At 41.5% G+C, this 13,328-nt stretch overlaps 1 protein-coding gene across 1 annotated transcript in view; it reads right to left on the bottom strand.

Moving 5' to 3' along the window:
* The window catches only part of insrb (insulin receptor b), an 81,690-nt gene extending 68,616 nt beyond the window's left edge, over positions 1 to 13,074 (bottom strand). Inside the window, exon 1 of the mRNA XM_018673274.2 lies at positions 11,551 to 13,074. Within this exon, the coding sequence (XP_018528790.1) occupies positions 11,551 to 11,644 (94 nt within the window). The 5' untranslated portion in view covers positions 11,645 to 13,074. The remainder of the gene's footprint in view (positions 1 to 11,550) is intronic.
* Positions 13,075 to 13,328: the final 254 nt, after the last annotated feature.

Raw genomic sequence — 13,328 nt, 5'->3', positions numbered from 1 at the left:
TTGGTTTTTCCATACAGGGTATCCACCAGCATGTTAGGTATGGCATGGGTGAAATACTGACATCATGTTAACATTGAAAAGGGCCCCCTCGGCCAACAAATAACTCCCTGCTACCTAGGCTTCTGACAGACCGATCCCTGGAGTGGAGGGTCTGTGGCCACAGCGGTATTGTAAAATGACTTCCATTCATTATGCTGTCATTTAACAGCAAGGCATGATTCAATATGGTCCCCCTTTAACTTTAAGTGAATTAGGAATGCTTGATGCGGGCTCATAAACCCGGTGCGAGCTCTTCATCTCTCCGTCACTTTTCACTCCAGCCTGGCATCAGTCCCTCACATGTCTCATCTCAAATGGAAGCTGCAGTATCAGCTCTGCCACTTAGGGACAATCCTTTTACTCCACTCTTATCCTGATGTGCCACCTAATGACCAGTTAACCATTGTTACAGCAACAAACACATACATGTGATACATACAGCCAGCACACGTCAATAACTACTCAGTGACATTAAAAAAAAACACTACGACGGATCTGAATGGTTCAGAGCTTAATGTTTTGCCCTAACTGTGCTTACGTCTTTTCTCAAATGCTGTTGTTTTTGTTCCCAGATTACATACACACACATAGGAAGAGCTGATGTCAAACCACTGCTTTAATTCAACAGCAAACTCTGAAATTATATTCTGCCTGTTTAAGAGCATTGCACTGACAGGGATCCTTATTGACTAAACATCAGTGTCCAACACCATGACTTTGTTCTTTGTGACATTAACCTACAGATTATATCTTTGGTTAAATATGTAATAATAGGCAACTTCTTAGAGACTTCTCTGTGCACATTTCTACACTTGTAGATTTTTGCTGATTCTTTTGTTCAACCAGCAACATGATTCACATGAGCTTCAATCTGCCATGATGTTTGGAGAAAGTTTCTAATTCGCATACCTGCTGTAGGACTTTGGTCTTTGTTAATGATTTTCAAAAGTGGAAATACAGTGCAATGGTTTTGAAAAACCAGTGTTACGTTCTGTTTAACTGTGTAGCATCTATACATTTTGGAAGGAAATACTCCCTACAGGGGCAGGATCATGTGCCATTTTCTAGAGAACACTTGACTGTTAATAGATATAACCAAAGGTTGGTTGGAAGGCTCACTTGGTTTGCAGTTAATGTTTCCCAGACTTAACAAAAACTAAAAGACGTATTCTGTGTACAAGGCTAGGTATTAGTGGACATCCACCACCAAGGATGAAATAAATGGTACTGTCCAATAGATAAAACTCTCTTTCCTCCTGAAACGCAGAAACAAACCAGTTAATAAAAACCAGTTAACAGTTAATAAAAACCCCTAATAAAATCATACAAGCATTTATTCTGTAATTAAAAGATTACATTTGCTGCTTGGCCAGTGGTTTAGTGAGGTATGGCCAGATTCTCACCCATCTGGTTTCATGACTAGTGGGTGAAATGGTGCAGAGGTGGACTTAACAGTACAGCGGGCAAGTGCTTTGTGTGCCGTGTTTCTGTAAAGCGGGCGGTTTCCGTCTCCCTCTCCATCTGTTGTAATGTTGGTGAAGGCGCAGCAAAGAGTGTGTGTACGTGTTACATGCTGCGGATGTAGGAGAGACAGGGCGCCAGTTTGCCAGTTTCGTGCAGGACTCCTGGTGTCTGTGATCATAAGCACTGATCATTAAAACAGACACTAACGTTATGGATCAATAAAAAAATTACTGTGCAGCTGCGGTGAGTGTAGGACAGAAATCAGTGCGGGACTATACTCTCAGGACTCTCATCACTTATTGACAGACTCCCACACAGTACAGGACACATGCCGATTGACGAGAGGCCCTGACTTGATTACTGGTGTTGAGACTGATTTTCTTTTTACAACGCTGGAAAACAATCAGGGTAGATTATGGTTTGCTTACAGGGGACGCTGCTCAGGGGGTTGGGAGGGTCAAAATCAGCCGTGAGTGTATCGCCACAGGCAACAGCAACTTAATTATATGTCACTACAGGTCTATTTTAGGACAATTATGCCAAAAAAGATTATCCTACTACTACCATACACAGTAAAATGCATAAAAATGCAGTTAAATGTGAGTTAAATGCAGTGAGGATAGAAGTGTACTTAGATATAGGAGGTGGGGGAAGCACTGTAGTCTACTGCCAGCACAGCTTGTGCTGTCACCATAGTAACCCATCTCAGGCTAGTTCATCAGGACAAAAACAGAGCGCACCCCCCCCCCCCCACAGGGCACACACAAACACACAAACACACACACACACACACACACACACACACACACACACACACACACCATCTCTGAACGCATTACACATACAAGCATGAGTGCTCATAAAAGGACACAGACACACACACACACACACACACACACACACACACAAACGCAGCGCAGCAAACACAACATAATCAGAGTGGTCCATGTGACTGGGTAGCTGTTGTTCACGATGTGCAGGTGTACATGTTAAGCATCACTTAGGCCCAGCTGGAGCAAGCAGGCCTAATAAGAGAGTAGAAAACAAAATACAAAGAGGGGGAGAGGGAGAGAGAGGTGTCAAATGGATGGTGTTCACACCTTTAAGAGGTTTGAAAGAGGAGGCTTTCCCACCCCATACAGAGCAGGATTAGCAGGTGTGTGTGTGTGTGTCTGTGTGTGAGAGAGACAGGTCTGCAGGCCGTGCGCATCTGCAGTGTGAAAGAAAAACAAATCAGTGGATGAGAGTGAACCCTCTTACCCCTGAACGTAAAAGCATACGGAGGGAGGAAGGGAGGGAGGATGAGAGATGGATATGGGAGGAGAGGGAGCACCAGCGTAAAGCAGGGAGGGAGGGAGGGAGAGAGAGAGAAAGCGAAAAAGAGAGAGACAGCCAATACTGAAAAGGCATGGACACAGGAGGGAATGAGGGAGAAGTTGCTGTGGTGCAAACAGCTTTTACTGCTTCACTTACTTATCAAATTTTGCTGCATTTTTTTTCCATTCAATACGCACTAGGAACAAGTGCGTCACATATAGCAGCCAAAGAGGGACTGATGCACGAAAGTTTAAAAAGACAAAAAAAAACAAACAAAAAAAACAAAAAACAAAAATGGGTACACCTAAAGCTCAGGTGTATTCCTTCTGACTTTCAAATGAATTTTTGTTCATGTTCACGTCAAGCATTATATATTTGAGAGCTGGCTGTTTATGGTCCAATTTGATTCTGAGGTATGGTTCTGTAAAAGCATGATGTGGAAAATTAATCTGACATTCACCTAATATCCATGATTGATTCCTGTATGATGTATTCATCATCTGTAGCCAATATTCCATAGCTTCAATTTATCTGTGTCTGTGCTCAATAACAGTTATCGACATTGTGAACCTGTCTCTGTGTGTATGTGCATGCGTGTGGCTGTAATTAACTGCTAAGAGACTCACTGGGCTGTGTGTCAAATGGCCACTTCTCAGTCATATGACAGCCCTCAAAATAAATTTAACCCATCAGGTTCAGTTACACAGCCACTCCTGCCCAACAAACACACAGTCATGCATCCCAGTGCACTTAAATACACTTAAACACATGATACAAAGAGGGTGACGTCTGCATTAGGTTACGCACACAGTGCTACGCAACAAATGTGAGCACCCTTGAGTTTCTGCATAGTTGGTGTGACTACAAAGTTAAATTAGATTTCTTTTTGCCTAAAATTTAATTAAATTAACCACATGTATTTGTTCGAAGGGCAGGATAAACACAATTGTAAATAGCAATCAATGTTCAAAGTGTGTAGTTACAACACAAGAATTACAAAATATAAAATCAAATATAAATCAATGACAGAACGAGGCCTTCATGGCAGAGCTGGTACACTTTAGCACTTTTTATCTGAACTATATCATATGAATAAATGTACATTTAATTAATTCAGCCTGGTGAAAGCATAGAACAATCCATGCACAAATAAGAGACTTGAAAAGATTCATCTGTTGTAGAATTGTTCAGCTGTTTGTTACATCTTTTCAGTGCCCCTGTTACACTGTAAACAGGATGCTGCTCATTCACATTTTGTTGTAAGATACAAACCTACATACGTACACACTTTCGTCAGAGAGGTCAGAGAGCAGGGGGTAGCCAGAAGGGCAACCTCTGAAAAAGCTGGAGGATCAGTGTCTGACAAGAGTCGAACACACTGACTGCTGAGAGTGTGACCTTCAGCTTGCAGGGTGGTTTTCTAAACTGTAACCAACCAGAGAGCAGATATGCAGCTTCTGATGCTTATTTCCACACAAACAATTTAGGCTCCCCCTCTTAAGTCCATACTAACGCAGATAAATCTGGAAACGCTGTTTAAAATGTCAAAAGTTTTCTGTCTACACAGCTGCTTACATAAAAAGTCTGCCGTCCACCGAAATGCCAAAACAATAGAAAAACACTTATATCTCTTGCACTGGGCAGGCGCCGGTCACTTGAGCCAGACGCTTTACGTCATTTCTACCAAACAGATTTCCACTGTTTTTGAATGATCGTTTACAAAGCAAGGGTGAACAGCGCACTGTGCTGGGAGTCTTTTTGGACACGCAGATGGAGTCCAGATCACACCGGTTTATCTGTTAGCATTTTCAAAAATTATTCCTCATCACAATCAAACCAAAACAGCCATTCTCAACTGTTCTTCATCAAAAACTGATTTTTGACAGTTGAAGACCCTACGCTCCTGTGGGAGGAGGGACAAAATGAAGACCAAAAAAAAAAAAGGATTTTCCAATTTACTCACATTAGGACATGGACATGGCCCTCAGCCAGTGTCTGGTCCTGCCTGCAAAAGGCCCCCAAAAGATCCCTTTGCTGATCCCGGCATTACAGGGCCGGCTCAACTTGGATTTTACGGTGTGAAGTCACCAACGGTTAAAATAGGGCAGATCCAAACAGCAACAAGAACTATCAAATCAGATTGTTGCAGCATGGCGTAACGGCACTCTGTGTGTGTGAGAGTGAGTGAGTGTGTGTGTGTGTGTGTGCGAGATCCCCCCACACTCCATCCATCCCCTCCCAGCTAGAAGCACATTTCTGTGCAGTGAGCAGAAGTTTACATAAACAGTTACAGTTCTCTATCTAGGAATGGGAGTCAGAGAGTGGGTCATCAGCTAAGCTCCGTATTAAAAGTGTAGCCCTGCTAATCACAAAACTGTAAAGATCAACGCAACATATTCCACTTTCTCAGTTGATTTACAGCCTGGCATGATAATGTGTTGGATGGGAGAAACTCCTTTGATCACAGTGTTCGCAAGGAGTGGCATCTCGGGGCTTACTGGCAATCTAGTGACAAATCACCTGGTAACAATTTTAAGCATTTGGCCTTCATTGTCTGGAAAACAAGCACTATGGTCAGATTGCTCTTGAATCACACAATTCAACATTTCTGTCAAGATCAATGTATGTGCAGTCTATCTGCCTGTTCTCTAAGACGAGTGTAGCAGTAGCTAAACTCTGCATGAAGGACATGAAAAAGGCAGGTTTGTCGCACATAAAAGCTTGGCTGTAATTAAAAAGGCAGTTAAAGCCGTTTGGAGCTCACTGCTGATCACAATCTTAGACTGGACTCTCACAGCACAACAACACAACATGCCTAATTTTTGTCTCCAAAAGCACAGTGAACGTGACACTAAGTATTCCTTAGCATCGAAACTGTCAAAAACACTTTTGTTTGTATTTCTCCGTCTGTTCACCTCAAACTCAGCTTACTTGTTGAGCAAATACATTTACCACGTGCTGTTGACTGAGACACTTGCGACAGTAAACTGTGTGAGTTTTACAGGACAATACACTGAGTAGCTTGAATCCTTTTATTTTCAGATTCTGGATCAATTCAGACATAACAATGTCTTCAGAATATGAATGAATACACTGGACATTTCTCTCCATAGCAACGAACAATGGGGCTAATGATGTGTGGAATTTATAGTTATTTAACAGACACAACTTTAGAGAAAAAAAAAATTAAAAAACAACAACACTGAAAGGAATGGCCATAGATGATCCTATAAATTGTTAAATGATCCAGTATCAATTACATTATTCTCATTGTTTAATTTCCAATATAATGGATGTTCTTTCTTTGGTGTAAACTTCTTTTTAAACTATAAATCAAATAAGAGGTAACATGGCCAAGAACTGATTAAAAGTTAAGACATTCAAACAATATCCCAGTGTCAAAATCTTTCTGAGGAAGCATGCTCTTGTACCCCTGTGGCTGGGTATATTTGTCTCTTAGTTGGCTATTCAATACTTGCTAGGAACACTGTGATTAATAATTATTGTCTCTTCTTTCCAAAGGCTGAATTTAAGAACGCCGCTGAGTCTTTTCAAATGATCATAAAATGATAACAGTGTAAACTCAGTGCTGAAGTGTCTGTCAAAAGTAGACTAAACTGAACACACAAGCAAACATGCTAGAGGACTGTGATTTACTTGTCGGCTGATCAAACTGTGAATTGTGGAAGTCAAAAGGTCAGGTTGTGTTTTTTTCAACCTCCACTTGTATTGCATACACACACAAGTGCAAACAAGATGGAGAAAAAAAAAACTGCTTTGGCAAGTAGGGAGAAGTTGAAAGGGACACTTGGAAAGATAAGAACAGAGGAGGAAACACTTAGGAAAGGCACCCCAACAGTTAATTTCCTTTAGCAGTACATATTACTTTCCTGGCCAACACTCAAAACGCAACACACAGCGAGTGGAGCCTCAGTTCATGACCGCCATTGTCTGCTGGCTCTGTGAACATGGAATACCCAAACATACAATGGCAATCTGCGATCAGCGGTAGGGCTGCATTATGAAAGCCACGTTTCTGCATGTAGTCTATTAAACATACAGTACAGACTGTTCTAATACCAAGACATGTGAACAACAGATAGAGATTAAATACTATGTTTACACCTTCATAGGAGTATTAATATCTTGATTTTGCTAAAACCTACTAAAGTTATATTATTAATTATTATGTGGTGAATCTGGCCCTGGCTATTGCCATCACATCATCCCATTGAAAAAAAGCGTTACAGTGCTCCATGTCCTTTACCCTCCATCTTTAATACCATAGTGACAGAATTCTTTGCTCATCGTACATTATAGTAAATGAATATATTTTGTTTTGGGCTGTCAGGCTGACAACACTAACAATTTTAAGCCATCACCTTGACATTTCTTTTCATTTTCATCTTCATTCTTCAAAACTGGTGATTGCAAATGCCTCATTCAGCGCACATTATGGATTATGCATTCTTATCAAAAATGTTTGTTTTTGTACTGGTTGACTTTTTAAACTCTCAAATATTGATATAAGCCTCAAAACTCCAGTGTCTGTCAGGCTATAATATCAAAACTAAACTGGTGAAACCAGCTTAAGTGGGTTACACTGACATTAAAATTTTAGAAAGTGAAAGATTATTCAAATGCAGACTTTTCTCTTCTGTTTAGTGGTCATTGTATAAGCATGATAATGTGCGTTTTTGGAGTAACTCTATTCTTAAATGTCCTTTGAAGTGTCCTGAACTATATGAGGGATGGTGGAAGTAACAAATTTTAATTGATAAAAACGGAGGTGATGAATGAATGCAAGTGAAATGAGACACAGTGATAAATTATCAGGTGATTTGATTAATTTTAAGGCAACTTGATTAAAACAGTTGTGATGTGATGAAAAAGGAGCCCTGTTTCATCATTTTCCCCGTCTTACATTCATCATTTATCATTCGCAACACAAAATTATCATTTATCGTTTCAGGAAAGTGGCCTCAAGGATGGGAGTAACAAAGAAATGATACAAAAAATTGGAAGTGATGAAAATGCTTACAAATTAATAATGGAAGAGATGAAATGTATGTGAAATGAAAACAGTCATAAATTATCAACTGATCTGATAAAAACCTGATTTACATTCTATTTGAAACAAGGTTGCTCTGATAATGAACTAGGCTGCGTTACCTCATACTGACAAACGTTCATCATTCCCAATACCCGACTGACATTTATCGTTTACAGCAAGCAATCTTTTCTGCTTCCGCCGAAAATGTCAATCAAAATCCTCACCCACACTGTAGGCGATATTTTTTTCCTAGGATGGCAAAGGCATGGCACACCATAGACAGAAAAAGCTGAGAGAAGAGCAGTTCTCTGAGTGCTCGTTTTTTGATAGGGTGGAACGGCTCAATATAAACAAGTATTGTGAATGATGAATGGTAGACAATCAATTAATTTTATTATTTCCACCCCTCATAAAAATAAAGTGAGGTATTCCCCAGAGGAATGGTCACTCTGCCTTACATTGCGACAGTCGACATTCATTGTTTATGTTTCAGGACACCACGTCACACAGAAATGCATGTTAATTTCACAACAAAAACACATCATGTAATTTGTCCATTTGATGAAATGGATGCATGGGGGGTCAAGGGGCCACTCAGGGCACATAGGGTAGTGCTAACAGGCAGCCCACACTGGAGGCTGTCGCTCAAGTACATACTGTTCCCATGCCTGACCAACTCCTCTGGACACACAGACATGCAGAAAACATACATTACCCGGAAGTGGGCATGTCATGAGCTGAGACATGAGATCTCGCAGACAGCACAGGGTGTCTATGGTACATACTGATACACATGTATGCACACACACACACACACACACACACACACAGGCACCTACATGGTGGGCCACATCAAACACATTCCACAACATGCACAGCATTGTCAGAAAATGCCACTGTGCACTCCAGTGAAGAGAGCCTGAGTATCCAAATAGGCTACACATAAACTCACACACAGAAATAGAGGGCATGTCTGTTCACCCTCATTTAATAAATCAACATGTTACTCTATCAGCACAGTTGGAATAACATTTCCTGAAAAAAAAGACTGCTGTAGGCATTTAATTCAGATTGTCAAAGCGGGAAGTGCTTGGGGCTTTGATGCAGTCTCTATGACCGAGCCAGTTAAAGAAGCATATACACTGAGGAAAGCATGCGTAACAACACATATATGCACACACGCACACACTACCCCTTCTCCAACAGAGCTGTGCTTACAAGCCTGAGAGGAACAAGAAGGGGGCAAGGCTCCCAGTTGCACAACTTGTTTTTCACGAGTTACACCAGGAGACAGCTCAGCGGTTACTTCAGAAAACTGTTTGCTGATAACTATGGCAAACAGCCAAATCAAAATCAACTAACAACAGCCTATAAAAAAAACACCTTATAACATTCTCTAGGGAGCAGTCAGCAGATCACAGCCACAGCATGGTTTATCTATCAATACTGCTTCTCCTTTCCCATGACTGAGGTGGAGATGTCAGGCAGTGTGTGGATTCAGAATGAAGTATTCTAAGTATTTTGGTTGTTGCCCCCACCCACACCCCCACTTAGGCATAAACATCTCAAGAGTGCCAAATATGGTCACTTCCCAGAGAATTGAGTAAATCAGGAACCAGTCACAGCCAATGACATTTACCCCACTCCCTGAAAGAAAGAAAGAAAGAAAGAAAGAAAGAAAGAAAGAAAGAGGAGGAAGGAGGGGTACCAGCAACCTTATCTCTTAACACCCCCTTTCAGGGGCCTCTGTTCTGTCTGCATATATGACCTGTGTAAAGAAGCCAGAACATTTCCTTTGAACCTGGGCTCTGGGAGCTACTTTTAAATAATGTAACTCAAAGATCCACGACCGTACTGAATGAATTACACCAAAAAAGAGTAAATACTACATTTATAGTGCGATTAAGGTGATTTATTCCCTAATTTTAAACCAGTCTACCTGCTAAACCCGGAATAAGTGCATGCACTGAAACACTTTGTGAACTTGTGCAACACATCATCTGAAAAACAGAATGCAAATCTCAAAAGGGTAGATGTAGGCCAAAGGTTAAAGCTCCAATAAACAAGTTAATACATACATGTGTTAATTTCAGAGCAGTTATATTTCGTCATTCTGCATGTACAGGAAATATGTTTTAAACTGAGACAATCATTCACTCAAACTCATAAAACTACACTAGCAAGTTACCACCACATGGCTCTGTGTATAACATGCTTGTACCACTTTTCAATTCTATCCTACAGTTTTTTTGTTAGTTTTTACCATTTTGTCAATATTAAACTAAATATAATATCAAGGTAAAGCTTTACCTTGAATATAAAACTAACTAATTCATTCATTTTATAGTTATCCCTTAAGTCGTTGTACTTCTATACACTGAGTTGATTTGATATTTCTTACTTATTGTTTATGAAGTTCATTCAGCAAATAATAAAGACGTCCGTAAACTGTGATCTTAGGTGGGGTTTTCCCCTCTTTATTCCTGCTTAAACGCACCAGCAGTCTATAATAACCGCAACAATTGAAAACAAAATTCCTTGTTGCAAATTATCACTCCACTGATATCGTTATTAAGACGAGGTCATTAAGCAGTTTACAGGGGGATCATTATCTCTCTCTTCGTGTCTGGCAAAGCATCACGGTACTGTTTAGATTACACTCTCTTATACTATTACAATCCAAACCCCCTAATTCATTGATTTAAAAAAACACCACAAGGCGCAGACATCGTGCGGTTCAGGGGACCATACTTGAGTCCGATCTGGAGCTAAAGACCAATGTAGGCTAATCCACCACCTATAAAGAGACTTCTTAGCGTCGGCGGCTAATTTGTTTAGGTTAAGGCTGCAGCGGCGCTGTGTACGTGTACGTGTATGTGTGTTGTTGTTGTCAGTGTGTGTCTGTCGCCATGAGAGGCCTAGCTGCGCTCACAGGGCCAATCCTGCTACTCCCAGTTTAGACTCGCTGCAGCAGACCACCCTCGTCCAGTTACAGCGACTAATCTGGCCCTGGGGCTGACGCATCCAACGCAGGCCGCTAAAATATGTACCTTTAAGAGACAGCAACGGAAGGGAGGGGGTTGTGTGTGTGTGTGTGTGTGTGTGTGTGTGTGTGTGTGTGTGTGTTGGGGGGGGGGAATTCCACGGAGGAATATCAATTATTAGCGCGCAGCCACGCACACGCAAAAACCGAAATTACTAGCCCCTTAATTAGACCCAGTATGAAACTTTACGCATGCGCCAAAATGAGGTCCCGTGACTAAATTTGTCATCTCCATTGATAACATTAAAAAACAATAAAATAATTGTACTGTTGTGTGAGCTCCATTATCCTTATAATACTCCACCTGGGACTTAAAACCGCTTCCAGTTACTATAAAGTTACACCTACCATTTGTAATTAATAGTGTTTATACTGGCCTGTTTGATATGTTTGTAGGTGCCTTTATCATACTTTATGGTAGTTAATGATGACATTTACACTTTTTTACACACTATGATGTGGTGCTTTACTTAAAGTTAACAAATGTCTAAAGTTGTTCTGTTGGTGTGTGGGGTGACGTTATGTGCAGTTGGAAACAGTGAACTTGGGTTATGATAAGTGTCATGACAAACACACAGCAGCATTGCCTGGAAAATAATTAATATAAAATAATAATAATAAAATAAATACTTACTTTCTCCGTTTATAAGTCCACACTGGCATATAATGCAGGTGCAGATGATAAAAAACACAATTTGTGCTCGCAGCTTTAGCGTCCACCGCCTCATTTTGACTGGAGGATAAGTTGTGCTCTCCTCTTGAAGCTTCTCAAAAAATAAATAAATAAAATAAAAAAAATACAACTCCAATCTTGAGGGAGAAATGTGGTTTCAAAGGCGCTGGAATATCAAAAGTAATAAAAAAAAAATCTTAAAACTGAAGGTCCAATAAAGACAACTGATTCAAGGTTGCCCCCCGTAAGCCGGGGGGGTGGGCGGTAATAAATTTCTGAGTATCTTCCCAGCCAAGTCTGTGATGTATGTGAGCCCTGGAAAAAATGCAGACCACTAAATAACGTGATCTTGGGTTCTGGTAACACACGTGCGAGTAAAAATCTTCATTTTCCATAAGTGAAAGCGCCAGTCCACATTCATCTGTTTAATTTTGGTGCTACACCGAACCAGGAGAGAAATAACTGTATTATTATTAATATCCCACACGCAGAGGGCTAGTTTGGAGGTCCCCGGTGGAGGTCCACTGGCCCCGGGCTCATTTCTCTGTAATGCACTGCTCCAGTGAGGGAAGACCCACTTCAAAAACAAACTGCGAGAAGTATTTTTCTTCTGTACAGCGTTAAAAAAAAACACCCTCTTCTTCTGTTCCACCAGCAGGTATGGGCTGAAAGTTGTGGGGTATCGCCCAATACAGAACCGAGATCGGGGAGTTGGCAGGGTTTGCGCTCTCCTCTTTTGAAGTCCACAGGTCCTTTTTTTTATTACTCCTGCTCGCTGGTATCTTCTCAGAAGCTCACCCCCTTTTTAAGACAGATGGGAGCACATCCCAGGAAACTGCTCCGAGCGAGCTACGTGCAGGAAAAACGTGCAGCGATTCAGCTTTCCCCCCACTACGACCCTCCTCTGAACTCCTTCACCCCCGCTGACCACCACCACCACCACGCCGCGAACGAATGAACACCCATAAAACGACAAAACGGGAGCGAGAAAACAAAGACGGAAAACTTGAGGAGATAAACGTTACTTCTTTCTCCATCCAATGTGGGGTGGAAGTGTGGGGGAAAAAACGAGGTGGTGGGGGACAAAAATAACGGCTCCGTTTAACCTGCACGCTGCTGTGAAGTGAGGAAACTCTCCACCACGCCGCCCGTTTCTTTTTCTCAGATTAACGTTAGCTGATGGGGGGGGGTGAACAGCTAACGTTAGCTAGCTAATCCAAAACAAACGAGGTTTCAGTGTCGGCGATAGAGTTAAAAATTAAAAAAAATAACACACACACGCGCGCGCACACACAAAGTGAGTATCCCGTCTCCGATAGTCAAAGAACGATGAGGTAAACAAACATAAAAAGACTTTAAAAAAAGACGGGTCAAGTGTAAAAACTTGGATTCCCGTTCCGTTTAGCGATTGCTCTCCCTCAGGTTCCCCCTCTCTCCGTCTCTCTCTCTCCGCGAGTCTCTCCACCAGTAAACAAGTCCTGCCAGTCACCTCAGCTGGGCCACACACGGTCTGCGGGAAAACATGGAGCGGATACCAGTTTATCCAACCACCGGGGTCCGGATCCGGACTGTCTGAACGAACCAGCGCTACCGTCGGTGTCACAACGCCGGTGCTCTTTGTCAAGGAGGAGGCGGACACCCAACAACACCTTTTATAAACTGGAATAGAGTTGGCAAAAGAAGAAGAAGAAGAAATATGTCGAGCAGAGGACAGCCTGCATGAAATAATACGTGTTTAA

The sequence above is a fragment of the Lates calcarifer genome, linkage group LG17 (assembly GCF_001640805.2).
Source record: "Lates calcarifer isolate ASB-BC8 linkage group LG17, TLL_Latcal_v3, whole genome shotgun sequence".
Taxonomy (NCBI): Eukaryota; Metazoa; Chordata; class Actinopteri; family Centropomidae; genus Lates; species Lates calcarifer.
This window is presented reverse-complemented; position numbering and strand designations above follow the sequence as displayed.